Source organism: Choloepus didactylus, chromosome 5, assembly GCF_015220235.1.
Source record: "Choloepus didactylus isolate mChoDid1 chromosome 5, mChoDid1.pri, whole genome shotgun sequence".
NCBI classification, from domain to species: domain Eukaryota; kingdom Metazoa; phylum Chordata; class Mammalia; order Pilosa; family Megalonychidae; genus Choloepus; species Choloepus didactylus.
The window spans coordinates 61522635-61539798 of NC_051311.1; the positions used below are offsets into that span (position 1 = coordinate 61522635).

At 44.0% G+C, this 17164-nt stretch overlaps 1 protein-coding gene across 2 annotated transcripts in view; it reads left to right on the forward strand.

Annotated features, from left to right (window-relative positions):
• Positions 1-17164, forward strand: part of COPG2 (COPI coat complex subunit gamma 2) — a 263073-nt gene that overhangs the window by 182224 nt on the left and 63685 nt on the right. For both annotated transcript variants that reach the window (XM_037836145.1, XM_037836146.1), the window contains exon 20: positions 136-307. In XM_037836145.1, coding sequence (XP_037692073.1) covers positions 136-307 — 172 coding nt within the window. The remainder of the gene's footprint in view (positions 1-135; positions 308-17164) is intronic.

Genomic DNA, 17164 nt, shown 5'->3' on the forward strand with positions numbered 1-17164 from the left:
GGAAACCTACAGTGCTGTTTAGACAGGGAAGATATAGTTGGTTTCAGAGTTGAGTCGTGGGTTATGGTAGGAAGGAATAATGTGTTTGAAAACAGTTCTTATTCTTTATAACTTTTCCATTTGCTGACTTTTTAGTTTGACTGTACCAATACTCTCAATGATCAGCTACTGGAGAAAGTGACAGTGCAGATGGAGCCATCAGATGCCTACGAAGTGCTGTGTTGTATCCCAGCTCCCAGCCTCACTTACAATCAACCAGGAATATGTTACACTCTTGTTCGTTTGCCTGATGACGACCCTACAGCAGGTACTAGCCCAAAGAAGGGAGGAGATGCTTACATAATTAAGAATGCATTACCACTTGAGCTTTTAAAATGTCTGGTCACATGTTCAGACTTCAAGAATTTAAATTTTCCCTAATTAATGTAATGATAATGGCTGTATATAACCATTTGTAAAATTGGTTACTGCTGTGGGAGTATTAATTTTAAAACTAAGAATCTGAGTCAGATTTGCTAAAGATTTCATTGTGAAAGAGGAATCAAATGTAGGCAGTGGTAACCCTTGAAAGAACTCGGGCTTTCTGCTGGACTGTGTAACCACCAGTGAGGATTCGTAGCCTGATGCCTCCTGTGAAGGCTCTTGGCCTACTTCTCCCTGAGATTTAGTTCCAGGGCATCATAAGGACTTGGCTGTGCAGTACATCCTTGGCATTTTAGAATATATCATTTTTTGAATGTCCTGTAGCATAATGCTGGGTGTCTGAGAGCAAATTTAAGTCTAATGACTGGCTTCACATTTGAGAAAGGTTTTGGAATGCTCCACTTGACCCATACACAGTCATTCCAGTGAAGTGATTAAAACTTTTTTTTGTGAAAAAGGAAAAAAGAGAGAGAAAGAGAGAAAAGGTCCCTGAAAGACAGCCAACTGCGAGTGCCAGCAGTAGTATTTGCAGATTTGGGGATTTAAGGTCTTGTGACTTACCTCTTGTGAATATCAGATATTTGCTGTTTTGGATTTCTTTTTCCCATTTTCCCACTTTCCCACCTGACTTTTTCTCTCCCCAGATTAATTGCAGAGTAGTCACAACTGTTACCTGACTTTCACAGAAATAAGCACACACATCACATTTTGTTTTGAATAATTTTTATTACTAGTTAAGTACAAGAAAACAGAGATTAACAAAATTGACAAATATTGAGGAAGTTAACAGTTACAAGAAATCGTAAAAGTACTAGTAAATAATTATCCCTGGTCATCATTCATTTACAGTTGGGGCTTAGCTTGCTTTCTTTTAGCCCCTCTCCTAATTCCCTTCTTAGATGTTGGCTCCTGGGCATCCCTGCCCAGTCTTGTCTGTGTTGGACAATAGACCAGGCTACTCAGACTCTAGCACGAGGTAGATTCAAGTTGGCACCTTGCTGGGTCTGAATCCCAGGTTGTTTCCTCTGACCTTGGGCTGAACTGCTTGTCTATTCCACAGCCACCCTGGATCTATAACGCCCTTGGTAGGAATGCACTTTCCTATCTGGCCTCCAATATTTCTCCTTCAAGTTTTAGGCCATCCTGCTTTGACCTTTAATTACCTCCTTTATCCATATGTGAATTTCCCTAGTTCCATTTCCTTGTAGCTTCACTTTCTTTCCTGGTCTGTTTTTCTCTCTTGTTAATTTGTCTGAAGTGTCCACTAGCTGGTAATTAAACTGGCTGTACCCTGAGTAAAGCTGGTTTCATTTACCCTTGTTCCAAACTAGTATCTAGGCCCAGTCTTAATGCAGCCCTGTGGTTTTTGCCATCATGCTAGGACTCTGCACTTTATCAGTTTAGTAGCCATCCCTCCTTATTCCAAAAAATTCTTGCCCCTTTTGTACTTTTCATTAAGTTTTTTGTTTTTTAAGGGATGCCATTATTTTGCCACTTACTTGCAGAGGTTAAGTGACATGCTGAACCCAATGAATAATCAAGTTTTTCCCAATTTAGAGTACTAACTAATTCCTCCCACTCCCCAAGCTTCCCTTTGATAAGTGATAACTCAGGTGCCCCACACCCCCAGGGAATGTTCTAAACAGAATCCAGTAAGTACAATTTTACATAACAACATCAAAACACAAAAAACAATATTGTAATTAGAGAAATTACATATAATGCAGAAAACATTTCCACCAAGAAAGGAAGAATAGGGGAGGTTTTCTAAACCCTCTTTAGCTAAGGGATTCATATCTTTTAAAACATAGTTCTTACAAATTAGCCCAGAGGTTTCAGTTTCAACCTTTGGTCTGCTGGCTATGGACACTTTTGTTTGTTTGTTGATTTGTTTTTTGCTTACAAAAATTTGGCTTGTAGAGAATTTTCTTTATTTTTTGATAAACTCAAAGGATTTCTTGATTAGTTCTAAAACTTATTTATACACTCTTGTCATTGCATCTTGGAGAAACAAAATGGAATTTTGTTTCAATGCTTGGACTGTTAGAATTTGTTAGTAGTATATATATTTATACTTGACCCATCATATATCTGCTTAAAAATAAATTCCTTTCTATTCTTTATTCTTTGTCAGAAATTCTAAAATCTTTAATCTTTGGCCAATCTGAAAGTTTTGCTGTGCCATGAGAACTGAAATACCAGGGCATGGATGGTAATAAAGCATTCTTTTTTTCCCTGCATTTTCCCATTGCAGATATTCCAAATTTTATCAATCACTTCAAAATCTCTATATATCACCTCTACTTGTCTCATCTCAGAAAATAATTTTTCTTTATAATGACAGGAAAAAAAATAGATATGATTGGTTTTAACTTCCTTTAATCTGAACACAGTCTAGCATAAAAGAAAAGAATACAGGTTTTGGAGACAGATCTGGATTTGAATTCTGACCCTGCTGGCAGTGTGATCTTAGACACATTAGTTGCTCTCTGGAAGCCTTTTAGGATTTGTTGTAAAGATAAAATGAAGTAAGGTGTTTAGCATTGTGCCAGACACATAATAAATCCTCAATAAATAGAAGCTATTATTGTTTCAATTCTGGAACTTCCCACTTACTCCCTTTATCCTCTCTGAAATCAAGCCTTCCACAGGTTCAAAAGACACACCATACCCTCTAATCGCCTTCAAAAGTTCTTAGGTCAGTTAGTCTTTTCTTTCATGTCTTTAAATTTTTCTTCTCTGGCTTTCTACTTAATAAATGTACAAAAGTCTATCCCATCTGAATAAACTTTCTTTGACCCAACATCAAGCTATTACAATATCTACTTCCCTCAAATCATGGACAATTTCTTAAAAGAGTAGTTAACATCAAGAGTCTCAGTTAATTAGTCCTATTAGTCCTTTCACCCTCCAAGATTACTCCTTTATTAAAACATTTTTAGAAAACTTTCAGAGCAATACTCCTTTGGGGCATTCTCATTCAGCATCTTTCCTCTGAATATTTATTGCACCAATAACAATGTCTTATATATGCAACATTCTACCAGTCCTGCCCCCCCCCCACTTGGCCCTCTATAACCCCTCACCTATTTAACTTTGTGTTCCACTAGCATACCCAGAAACCATTCTAATCCCTCTATTGCTTTTATTATTGGGCTATCAGGCTTTATGGTGTCGTATTTCTCATCATCTGAAACCATTTTAACAATGTAAATAACTCATTTTAAGATGGTCTTCAATAGACAATATCCATTCCAAGAGATCAAGTTTAACAATACATGTATATGAGTTTCTTTTCCTTATTTTTCATTAGGGATGCTGTCTGCCATACAATAATTCATCATTCTTTTATATTTAATTCAATTCTCTATTTTCTTGCCTCTACTTCCTTATATCACCATCTTAATTTAAGCTCCCAAAGCAATCTGATAGATTCAGAACTTATCTTCGAGTCTGTAGTCCTCCGTTAATTTTTTGTTCAACATTAACCACATTAACTCCCAACATCCTGTACTGAATCCACAACTTAAGTAAGATTCATCTCAGAGTTTCTTACTTTGGCTCATCTCTACCCACTCACTGGGATCCCTATAAATGATCCCTGATGAAACTTCACATTCTTCCAACGTAAGGATTTAATTTGAATTATCACTCATATGCTAAAAAAAGGCAGATAAACCATCACTTATCAGTAGTATTTTTTTTGTGGGGGGAGGTCCGGCTTAATTTGACCCCCCCATGAGCTCTTCCAGAATTCCCAGGCTAAGACCTCCTTATTCACCTATTCGTTCACGTCATATCCATCCTGCCTTCCCTCAAGCACACTCAAATTGCTATCATTCCCTGTGTACCTAATTTAAACCTGTCTTCCTATTCTATATGATGGTCCATTTTGGCCCCGTTATCATCAGTATCTGTGACCTTTATTGCTACCTTTCTGTAAATGATCCCCTCTCTACAGAATGCAGTTTAACTGTGGCATACCCATTCATTTCCTCTTTTTCCTTCTTTTGCTTTGGAGAAACACCCCTGCTGTGCTTTTTTATTACAATCTGTCAGTCACTTGAATTAATTGAGTAGTAGACTTTTCTGAAAATGTTTGCTTCCCTTTTGACCTATTCTCAATGCTCAGAATACTTCCATACTCTGAGTTTCTCACATACTCTCCTGAATTCATTTCCTTTTGGAAGTACTGACTTTCCAAGGAATATTACTGATAATCTATCTTTAGACTCCATTTCATAAAATTATATTCGTATGACTTTATCCTCCTGACTCTACCCCTTTTTCCAGGTAGTTATACCATAGTACTGTCAAGCGGCCACCCAGGACTGCAATGACAGTTTCTAATTATGCACTTCTCCCTTTTACTTCCATTACATTAATTGGGGTCAAGCTTAATGTCAAACAACCCAACTTATTCACTCTGATTTTCCTTACTAAATTCTGAATATTAAAAATGACCACTATCCCCTCAAATCAAATTTATTTGGTCTTTCTTACCTGCTATTTTTCTCTTCTCCTTTAAATTCAGACAATAATAAATATAATTCAACACTGATTTTCACCCAAGTTTCCCAGTAATAAATCATAGACCTTGAATTCACTCTGGCCACTGCATTTGCTTTAGGCTCCTTCTAATTAGCCACCCCCACTCTAACCTTTCTTACTCTTCTCTCTTCCAATTCAATGAAGTGGTTCCCACAAAAAAATTTGTACAGCAATCTACCACTTCCTCTTCTGTTAATTTCTTGACTCTATTACTTCTATTTATCCTACTGGGGGAATCACAGTTTCCCTTCCTCCTTTAGTGAGACCCTCCTCCCCTCCACTATACTTGCCTATTTCTCTTTTGATCACTCTACCTTCTCAAACCTATATACCAACAGCAGTAAGACCCTGTTCTTCCTTAGGTAACATATTCCCTCCCTGGATTGCCATCCTCAGCAAAACCATCCTGCATTCCTTGCTCTGTCGCTATATACCTGTTTCCTACTGATACTGTGTTCTTCTACTGCATTTCTGAAATCAAAGATTTGCAACATTTTCCCTCCTTCAGATAGCCCTTGGCAGAATCTCCCATCACACAGTGTACTGATCAACCCAGACAGAACTCCCTCAACATCTTCCCTGACCCTATCAAAATACCCCTCCTCTCTTAGCTGCTCCATTACTTCGTCTTCTCTTTCACATTCACTACTCACTGCACCACCTCTATTCTATCATCCTCTCCAAAGTCTGGAGATTTCTCACCTCATCCCTTGGGCCCAATTTTTTCATTGCTCCTAATCTCCTTCTCTACCGCCTGGCGAGGTGCTCTCATACCGTAACTATCCGACTTTCTTTCACCTACCATCTGAGATTCTTTCCCCTGAATTCGCAGATTTCTAAGGTGCATACTCCCTTCCTGACTCCCCACCCAGGTACTGTAACATCAGTCGTCGTTCCTTCAGGCAAGATATGCTGACTGCACATGCTCTGCTTATCCACTAGTGCTCTTATTCCTCAGGGCCCGTCTTATTCTGGGTTCCCACAAATAATGCTCTTACTAACCTTTTATTTCTACACTCAGACCCTTGGTATCACACTCTTCTCACAAAGCTCTCAGAACGTTTTTTCCTTGGCTCCCCTCCCTTTTCAATATCACCACATGATTTTTGTCTTCTGCCCTCACTCTTTTACCCATGTCCCCACCAACTCTAAGCATGACACCAACATACTCAATCTCCCTGCAGTGCTCTGCAGAGATCTCTCCAGGGGGATTCTCTGACATTCTCCACTCGCTTTTCTTCTCCTCCCAGCATTCCTCTCCATCCAGATGCCCTCTTTCAGTGCTACCTGTGGTCCCCTTTACCCCTCCCATCAGCATGGACATCCTATCCAGTGCACTCTCCTGACATCCCACATAGCACATCTTCCAGATAGTCACCACTACCTATCTCTCTCAGCCATTTCCCTGCCCCCCTCCTCAACTCAGGAACCAGCTCGATGTTTTTCCACTCCCTGTACTTGACCATACATCCCAACTCAGCAGTCATCCTTCCAGGGGTCTACAGGGCTACACTCATTTTCTCGCAGTGAACCTTGTCCTGGAGACTCTTCTCCCACACATGACAGTCTTAACTCTGATGCTTCCATCTACCCTGACTCAGGTGCCTCATTACTCATGCTGCCCATCTCACTCCAGCTCTCCATGCTCCCCCTTCCACCAGTGATTCTCACCCGAGGATGCATTACCCTCAAGATGGCCTATCGAAATCATCTTTCATTCCCATTAAGAATCACAGATGTGGAAGGCCATCTTAACCCCCTTTACTTCCCTTTTCCATTGCAACATGCCTCTAGCATTCCAGGGATTGCTCTTAACATGCTTTGCTCAAAGATCTACGCATTTGCCCCACTCTGATATAGGTCTAGCAGTCTCTTCTGGGAATCACCACAAGGACTTCTGTATGTAATTTTGACACACAACATGCCTCCAAACCATACTTTGGGTGAATTCTTCTCTCTCCTCTCCCTCTGGCTCCCACCCTGTCAGTACCCTTAGGCATCCAGTCACTATCTTTAGTGTACATCTTCTCTTCTTCATCCCTGACTATTGTCCTTTTGCACTAATTGCCCCTCTGTCTTGGGTATCCAGGACAACATGCCCCTGCTCAGTTTTCCTCCTTTGGTCCTCGTGTCTGTCAGGAGTTTGACAATACAGACACTGCCTTCCATCCTACCTGAAGCTACTTCCTTTTGCTTCTCTGCATGGATGCAGTAGTCTTCCCCCACCCTTGCCTCAACAGGTATTCCTCAGCCTTCACATTTGACACTCATCATACACAATCCCAACTGCTGAGTTCTTCCATAATGCATGGAGTTTTGCCCATCTCCCTTGTGACCCCAACCCAGTCCCAGCCACCCTACCAGCCAACCAATGTACATAATAAAAGATCCCAGCCTTTGCTCCATTCTTATATAAGCCCAGCAATCTCCTCTTGGAGCCACCATATGACCATCAGTATTCACTGACACACTACAGTCCCCCAAACCACATTCTTCTCTGCACTCTCCTAATGGCCACCACCCAATCACTCATCTAAGGCATTTGTCAATATTCTTCACCACTTCTGGTCCTTCTAGGCCTTCTTTATTGTCCTTTTGCTTTATATCACCCCTGACATCCCTAGGTGTCTAGGAAAATATGCCCCTACAGAGCCTTTCCCCTTTGGTCCTAATGTCCCTTGGGACATTTGCTTTCCACCTTACATGAAGGTACTCTCTTTTGCTTCTCTGCATGGATTCACTAATCTTCCCTGCACCCCTTGCCTGAACAGGTGTTTATTGGCCTTTATACTAGACATGTAATCAGTATACAGTCTCAATAATTTTAAGTTTTTCCCATTGCCTCGAGTTCTGCCCATCTCTACTCACACCCCAAGCCAATACCACCAATGCTACCCATCTGCCCAATCACTCAAACCAAGCCGTACCCCATCCAAACCTCCTATACTTTTCCCGACCCTCTATATTAAAGACAGAGCCTGGCCAAAAATCTGCATGCTTTCCAAAGTAGCCTTTGCTGTCTATCCCTTTTCCTCCCCCCCACCCCACCCGCCCACTTCCAGCACACAGCATGTCACCCTCTAATTGCCTTCCAATAGGCACATCAGTGATGTCCCTGCTTTCCTACTTTGGGAACTCCATGTTCTCCTGGTTGCCCCTGTTGGTGCGCACCCTGCTTCCTTTTTACCACACTCGCATTTCTATCATTCACTGTGTGCTTGCTGTCACCCTGTCCATCTTTCCTAGGTGAACCTCCTGTTTCACTACATTGCCATCACCCAATGCTTTCATTCTAAACTCCTGTCTTTCCTCAGGTGACACCTCTCTTCTTAATGCCTTCCTTACCTGGAAAAACATCCTGGCTCTTCCACTTGGCCCATATTTTCCTAATGACCAACTGCCTCTTGGGGATGGATGCAGAAGTCTTTTCCCCAAAGGCATGTGCTCCCTTCTTTGACCTGCGCCCACTGCTCAAACTCTTTCTGTCTTCTGGCTTTCCCATGTTCTCTTCTGAATCTATTCACTTTCATAGGTCTCTATGTGCACTGGAATCCAGCTGACACCTTCCCTTTTAACCCCTTTTGTGTCTGTGTTCTCCTTTCCATCTCTATCCTTTCATGTTCTTCTCTCTTCTTACTGAATCAAGTGCTTTCCCACCATACGTGACACACCAACTCCCACTTCTTCCCCTTGTCCTTTCATCTCCTCTGTTAGTTCTATTTCACCTTGATGGTGCACCATGACGCATCTCTGCCAAATGTAATTTCCCTCCTATTCCCCAGTGAGACCGTCCCCTCTACCATTTGCTTCTTTCCCTTTTGGCCTCACTACCTTCTCCAAATGTATATGCCACTGGTAAGACCCTCTTCTTACTTTTGTACCATGCTCCATCCACTTCAGCTTTCCCTTCTCTGTTATGCCCTGGAGTAGGCCTCCTCAGTGACAATCCTCCTCCCATTCCTTCGTCTCTCACTGTGGGCCAGTTTGTTACCAACATTGTGTTCTTTCTCTCACATATGACAGCATGACAGGTTTGCAACATCTCTGCTCCTCACTAGTTGCCTCAGCAGAGTCGCTCTGCTTCATGCTCAACCTCCATCCTTTCACCCGTGATTTCATGGCTAAAGATTGGATTCAACAATCACTGCAAAATGTTAGCTCTGCATTGGATGCCACTCACTCTTCCACCATCTGCAAACATCACTGATACTCACAAATCGACTGCATCCACGTGAATCCTCCTCCAGTCCCTGAGGTGACTTGCCAATGCTGTGTTTTGGGTTCTGTCTCACTGTGCAACATTGCCCCTTTTGCTCTCAGAAGCCACAATTATTATAGTCCTTTTACTCACTTTCTCCCAAGTTCATGAGACTTCAAATACAAACCTTTCCTTTCCTTTCTGTCACTTCCCTCCTGTCCCCTCCCCTCCCCTTCCTATGCTTCTTCCTCCCCCTTTCCCTTCTGCCATTTTGCATTTAATACTGAGAGTGCCACGTTTGTCACTTGAGATCTGCCTACATTGCCAGTTTGTGAACTCGTTATTCCATCTCTTGTCTTCCTCCTTGGATTTTCTGTCTACCAGTAACCTCTCACAATTTCATAAGGTTCTTTCCTCTCTTACATGCCTCCAGTCCTCTTTCATTTGCCATCAATACTTCTCACTACACACACTCCCAACACATAACTCTTTGATGTCAGACCATCTCCAGCTAACTCAGTCCGCATGGGGTGCCACCATATCGTCGCATGCCTGCACCTCTGCATTTTGTCTTACTTCTATTCTCAAGAGCAACTCACCTGCATCTTAGTATCCATCCATCATTACTCCCCATCTCCAGTCAGTCAGTGGATTCAGTAGTGTTTTCCTAGATCTCTCCTCTCTTCTTACCTTCCTACCCTCATTGTCTCCACCATTTTCTTCTTCCCTATCCCCAACCTACTGTACTGAATTCATGCACTGTCTATACTCATCCTTCACCATCCTACCTTTACACTTCGACCATTTTGGGACCCCCCTCTTTTGTCTTGTAGATTCCTTCATGACCATCCATCCTCTAATCAGACCCTTTCTTTGACATGCTTGTCAGCCAGGTTTCCCAGGAGCCACAGCTGCTGCAAGCCCATTTTCCTGTGATAACATCCAATGTCTCCTTCATTCCTCACCTGCCTTACATGCCCAGTGCTCTTTACTTCCATGGGCTTCCTCCCAAGTGTTGCCCATTTTAAGTGGAAAAGCTCCCGGATTGTCAATTTCACAGCCTGCTTTTTGTTGTTTGCCATACCCCTCCTGGAGCAAGGCCCTACCTTAACATCTCCATACCTCTCCTCTCTTACCTGCTCTACTCCTTGGTCTCCTCTTTCACATTTGTATTCCTTACACCACCTCTCCTCCACTATCTTCTCCTAGGCCTTGGAAACTTCTCACCACTTCTCCTTCACCCAATTTCTTCATTGCTCCTACTCTACTCTCTACGCCCAGCAATGTGCTCTCATACCTTAACTATCTGACTTTCTTTTACCTACCATCTGAGATTGTTTCAGCTGGATTCTGCGTATTGCTAAGGTGCATACTCCCTTCCTGACTCCCCATCCAGGTGCTCTAACATCAATTGAGTACACATGCTCTGCTTATGGACTAGTGCTCTTACCCCGCAGGGCGCAGTCTCTGTCTTAGTCCAGGTTCCCACAAATTATGCTCCCACTAACCTTTGGTTTCTATGCTCAGATCCTTGTATCACACTGTTCTGACATAGCTCCCAGGAGGTTATTCCTTGAATTCCCCTCCCTATTGGATATCACCACACAGTTTTTCTCTTCTGCTCTCACTCTTTTACCCATGCCTCCACCAATCCCAAGCACAAAACCAACACAGTTAACCTCTCTGCACTGCACTGGGGAGATCTCTTTCCTGATGGATTCTCTAATATTCTCCACTTGATTTTTTTCTTCTCCCTCCTCAGCATTTCTCTCTATCCAGATGCCCCTCTTTCAGTGCTGCCTGTGGTCCACATTGCCCCTCCCTTCAGCATGGACATTCTATCCAGTGCGCTATCCTAACATCCCACATAGCACATCTTCCACTTGGTCACCACTATCCATCTCTCTCAGCCTTATCCCTGCCTTGTTCTCAACTCAGGAACCAGCTCGATGGCTTTCCACTCCCAATACTTGACCATACATCCCAATTTAGGAGTCATCCTTCCAGGGGCCTACTCAGCTACATTCATTTTCTCACTGTCAGCCTTGTCTTGGGGACTCTTCTCCCACACATGACAGTCTTGACTTGGCTGCCTGCATCTACCGTGACTTTGGTGCCTCAGTACTCATGCTGCCCATCTCTCCCCAGCTCTCCATGCTCCCCCTTCCACCAGTGATTCTCACCCGAGGATGCATGACCCCCAAGATGGCCTGTGGAAATCATCTTTCATTCCCAGTGTGAATCACTTTTGTGGAAGGCAATCTAAACTCCATTTACCTCCCTTGCCCATTGCAGCATGCCTCTAACATTCCAGGGATTACTCTTTACATGCCTTACTCAAAGATCCCTGCATTTGCCCCACTCTGATATAAGTCCAACAGTCTCCTCTGGGAACCACCTTAAGGTCTTCTGTATTTACTTTTTGAGAGAAGACATGCCTCCAAACCACACTTAGGGCGAATTCTTCTCTCCCTTCTCCCTCTGCACAAACCACCCCCCACCCCGTAATGTCTGTACTCTAATGCATGCAGTCAGTATCCTTGGTCTAGATCTTCTCTTCTTCATCCCTGATTATTGTCCTTTTGCACTAATCTCCCCTCTGTCTTGTGTATCCAGGACAACTTGCCCTGCTAAGTTCTTCTCATTTGGTCCTCACGACCCTCAGGATTTTCACAATACAGATGCTCCCTTCCATCGTACCTGAAGCTAGTCTCTTTTACATTTCTGCATGGATGCAATCATCTTCCCCCACCCTTGCCTCAACAGCTGTTCCTCAGCTTTAACACATGACATTAATCAGACACAATCTGAACTGAGTTTTTCCTAATGCCTGGAGTTTTGCCCATTTCCCCTCACAACCCCAACCCAGTTCCAGCCACACCCAGCCAACCAATGCACATACTCAAAGATCCCAGCCTTTGCCTCACTCTGATATAAACCCAGCAGTCTCCTCTTGGAGTCACTTTATGAACTTCCATATTTACTCTGTGACACAAGATACACCCCCAAACCACATTCTTCTCTCCACTCTCCCACTGACCACCACCCAATCACTACTCTAATGCATTTGGTCAATATTTTTCAGCACTTCTGGTCCTTCTCAGCCCTACTTTTTCCCTTTTGCCTTAATTGCCCCTGCCATTTCAGATGTCTATGAAAACATGCTCCTATAGAGCCTTTCCCCTTGGGACGTTAGGGTAGCCATACAGTTGCCTTCCACCTTATATGAAGCTGCTCTCTTTTGCTCATCTGCGTGGATTCAGTACTCTTTCCCTACCCTTACCTGAACAGGTATATATCAGCCTTCACACTGGACATGTCATGAGAACACAAACTCATTTTGAGTTTTTCCCAAGGCCTCGAGTTTTGCCCATCTCCTCTCACATACCCAAGCCAATATCACCAATCCTGCCATCTGCCCAGTTTAAACCACTGCTGTACCCCATCTGTAGCAACCACCCTTTCTCTGACCCTCTGGATTCAGCAATCTTTGCAGAAGGTTAGCTCTGCATTGGATGCCACCTACTCCTCCACCTACTCCTCCACCATCTGCAAACATCGCTGATACTCACAAATGGACAGCATCCACATGAATCCTCCTCCAGTCCCTGAGGTAACTTGCCAGTGCTGTGGTTTGGGTTCCATCTCAGTGTGCATCATTGGCCCTTTCCCTTTCAGGAGCCAAAATTAACCATGTTCCTTTTCCCCACGTCCCCCAAGTTCCCTGAGTCTTCAAATACAGGTCTTCTCTTTCCTTTCTGTCACTTCCCTTCCTTTACATTCCTTTCCCTTCCCTTCTCTTCTTTCCCTTTCTCTTCCCTTCCCACTCCTCCTCCTCTCCCGTTCCCCTTGTCCACTCTTCATTTAATATTGAGAGTGCCATGTGTTTGCCACTTGAGATCTCCCTACACTGCCACTTTGGGAACTCATTCCATCTCTAGTCTTCCCCCTTGGATCTTCTGTCTACCAGTAATCTCACAACATCATAAGGTTCCCTCCCCTCTTACAGTATGCTTCCTGTCCTCATTATTTTCCCATCAGTGCTTCTCACTACAGTTGCTCCTAAATCATAGCCCTCTGATATCGGACCACCTCCAGGTAACTGTGTCCTCTTTGGGTGAAACCATAAGATCACATGTCTAAACCTCTGCATTTTGTCTCACTTCTGTTCTCAAGAGCAACTCTGCTTCATCTTAAGCATCCATCCATCATTCTACTCTCTTCTTACCTTCGTACATTCACTGTCTCCACAATTTTCTGCTTCCCTGTCCCAATCTACTACTATACAGAATCCATGTCCTGTCTACATTCACCATTTACCATCCTGCCTTTACACTTCTGCCATTTTGGAGACCCCCCTTTTGTCTTGTGGGTTCATTGTCACCATCCACCCTCTTGTCAGGCCCTTTCTTTGATATTCTGGCACCCAGGCAGGTTTCCTATGCAGCACAACTGCTGCAAGCCCATTCTCCTGTGGTCTTATCCCACCTCTCCTTCATTTCTCACCTTGCTTACATGCCCAGTGCTCTTTACTACCATGGGCTTCTTCACAAGTGTTGCCCATTCTAAGTGGAAAAGCTCTCAGATTGTCAATTTCAGACCCTGCTTTGTATTGTTTGCCATGTCCCTCCTGGGGCAAGGCCCTGCGTTCACCTCTCCACACTGCTCTCCTCTCTTATCTGCGCAACTCTGGTCTCCTCTTTCACGTCTGCCACTTCTTGCACCACTTCTCCTCTGCTGTCCTCTCCTAGGTTTTTCAAACTTCTCACCACTTCTCCTTGGCCAAATTTTTTCATTGTTCCTACTCTCCTCTATGGCCTTGGAAAGTGCTCTCATACCTTAATCACCTGACTTTCTTTCACCTACCATCTGAGATTCTTTCAGCTGGATTCTATAGATTTCTAAGGTGCATACCCCTTCTTTACTCTCCACCCAGGTGCTGTAACATCAGTCATTCTTCCTTAAGGCATGCTATGCTGAGTTCAAATGCTCTGCTTATCAATTAGTGCCTTACCCCTCAGGGCCCAGTCTCTGGTCTTATTTCAGGTTCCAACAAATTATGCTCCCACTAACCTTTCATTTCTACACTCAGTCCCTTGGTGTCACACTCTTCTCACAAATATCTAAAGAGATAGTTCCTTGGATTTGCCTCCCTTTTGGATACCACTACACCATTTTTCTCTCCTGCCCTCACTCTTTTGCCCATGCCACCACCAACCCCAAGCATTAAGCCAATATGCTAAACCTCTCTACAGTACTCTGCAGAGCTCTATCTCCTGGTGGACTCTCTGATGATCTCCAGTCTCTTTTCTTCTTCTGTCCTCAGCATTCCTCTATCCAGCTGCCCTCTTTCAAAGCTGCCTGTGGTTCCCTTTGCCCCTCCCTTGAGCATGGACAGCCTATCCAGTGCACTCTTTTGGCATCTCACACAGCACCTCTTCTGCTTGGTCACCACCCCCATCACTCTCAGTCTTAACCCTGTCCCCTTCTCAACTCAGGAAACAGCTCGATGCCTTTACACTCCCTATACATGACCATACATGACAGTTCAGCAGTCATCCTTCCAGGGGACTGCTCGGCTACATTCATTTTCTCACTGTCAACTTCATCCTGGGGACTCTTCTCCCTCACATGATGGTCTTGACTCTGATGCCTCCATCTACCCTGGATTGGGTGCTGAGTACTCACACTGCCCATCTCACCCCAGTTCTCCATGCTCCCCCTTCCACCAGTGATTCTCACCCAAGGATGTATGGGCCCCAAGATGGCCTATCGAAATCACCTTTCGTTCCCATTAAAAGTCACTGTCGTTGAAGACCATCTTAACTCCCTTTACTTCCCTTGCCCATTGCAGCATGCCTCTAGCATTCCAGGGATTGCTCTGTATGTGCCTTATTCAAAGAACTCTGCGTTCATCCCACTCTGATAAAAGTCTGTCAGTTTCCTCTGGGAACCACCTCAAGGACTTCGTATTTACTTTTTGTCACATGACATGCCTGGATCCATACTTTGGATGAATTCTCTCTCCTCTCCCTCTGGCTGCTGCCCTGTTGAAATTCTTAGGCATCCAGTCAATACCTTTGGTCCACATCTTGTCCTCTTCAGCCCTGTTTATTGTCCTTTTGTCCTAATCACCCCTCTGTCTTGGGTATCCAGCACAACATGCCCCTGCTAAGTTCTCCTCCTTTGGTCCTTGTCAAATTCTCTCAGGAATTTGACAATACAGACACTGCTTTCCACCCTACCTGAACTTACTCTCTTTTACTTCTTTGCATGGATGCAGTAGTTTCCCCCACCCTTGCCTCAGTAGGTATTCTTCAGCCTTCAGACTTGACATTCACAATCTCAACTATTTGAATTTTTCCTAATGCCTGGGGTTTTCCCATCTCCCTTTGTGACTCCAACCCAATTCAGCCACTCTATGCAGCCAACCAACTGTACGTACTGAAAGATCCCAGCCTTTGCCCCACTCTGATATAAGCCTGGCAATCTCCTCTTGGAGCCACCTCATGAACTTCCATGTTAACTCTTTGACTCATGACACATCCCCATAACACATTCTCCTCTCTACTCTCCCAATGGCCACTACCCAATCACTACTTTAATCATTTGGTCAGTATTCTTCACCACTTCCGGTTCTTTTCACCCCTCATTATTATCTTATACCTTAGTCACCTCTGCCGTCTCAGGTGTCTCTAAACATGCCCCTCAGATCTTTTCGCCTTTGGTCTTCACGTCCCTTGGGACATTTTTCAAGCCAAATATTTGCCTTCCACGTTACATGAAGCTACTCTCTTTTAGTCCTCTGCATGGATTCAGTACTCTTCCCCAACCCTTGCCTGAACGGATATTTATCAGCCTTCATACTCGACATGTACACAATCTCAGATATTTTGACTTTTTTGCAATGCCTTGAGTTTTGCCCAGCTCCCCTTACATACCCCAGAGAATACCACCAACCCTGCCCATCTGCCCAACACACTCAAACCACTACTGTACCCCATACACACCACCCACCCTTTCCTCGACCCCCTGTAGTAAAGATAGAGAGACTGGCCAAAAATTTGCATGCTTTCAGGAGTAGCCATTGCTCTCTACCCCTATTACTTCCCCATCCATCTTCCAGCACTCTGCCCTTCACCCTCTAATTGCCTTCCAATTGGTACATCAGTGATGTGCCTGCTTTCATACTTTGGGAACTCCATATTCTCCTGGATTCCCCTGTTGGTGTCCAGCCTACCTCCTTTCTACCACACCCATTTCTGTCATTCCCTGTGTGCTTACTGTCACCCTGTCCATCTTTCCTAGGTGAGCCATCACCCAATGCTTTCACTCTAAATTCCTGCCTTTCCTCGGGTGACACCTATGTCCTATGCCATCCTTACCTGGAAAAACACCCTGCCTCCTCCACTTAGCCCATATTTTTCTAAACAACCAACTGCCTGTTGGTGATGGATACAGAAGTCTTTTCCCCAAAGGCATGTGCTCCCTTCTTTGACGTGCTCCTAACACTGAAACTTTTTCATTTTCTTGCTTTCCTGAGATCTCTCCTGAATCCATTTGCTTTCAGATGTACCTATGTTCTCTTGAATCCAGCCACCACCTTCACTTACAACCCTCTTTGTGTTGGTGTTCGCCTCTCCATCTCTATCCTTTCATGTTTTTCTCTCTTCCCACTGAATCAAGTGCTTTCCCACCATACGTGACACACCACACTCCCACTTCCAACCTCTCTCCTTGTATAGCTTCTACATTAGTTCCATTTCACCTTGATGGTGCACCATGATGCATCTCTGCCAATTGTAATTTCCCTCCTACCCTCCAGTAAGTCCCTCCCCTCTACCACTTGCCTCATTCCTTTTTGACCTCACTAACTTCTCCACACGAATGTGCCACTGACGTGACCCTCTTACTCATATACCATGGTCCATCCACTTCAACTTTCCCTCTCTACTATGCCCTGGAGCAGGCCTCCTCAATGACAACCCTCCC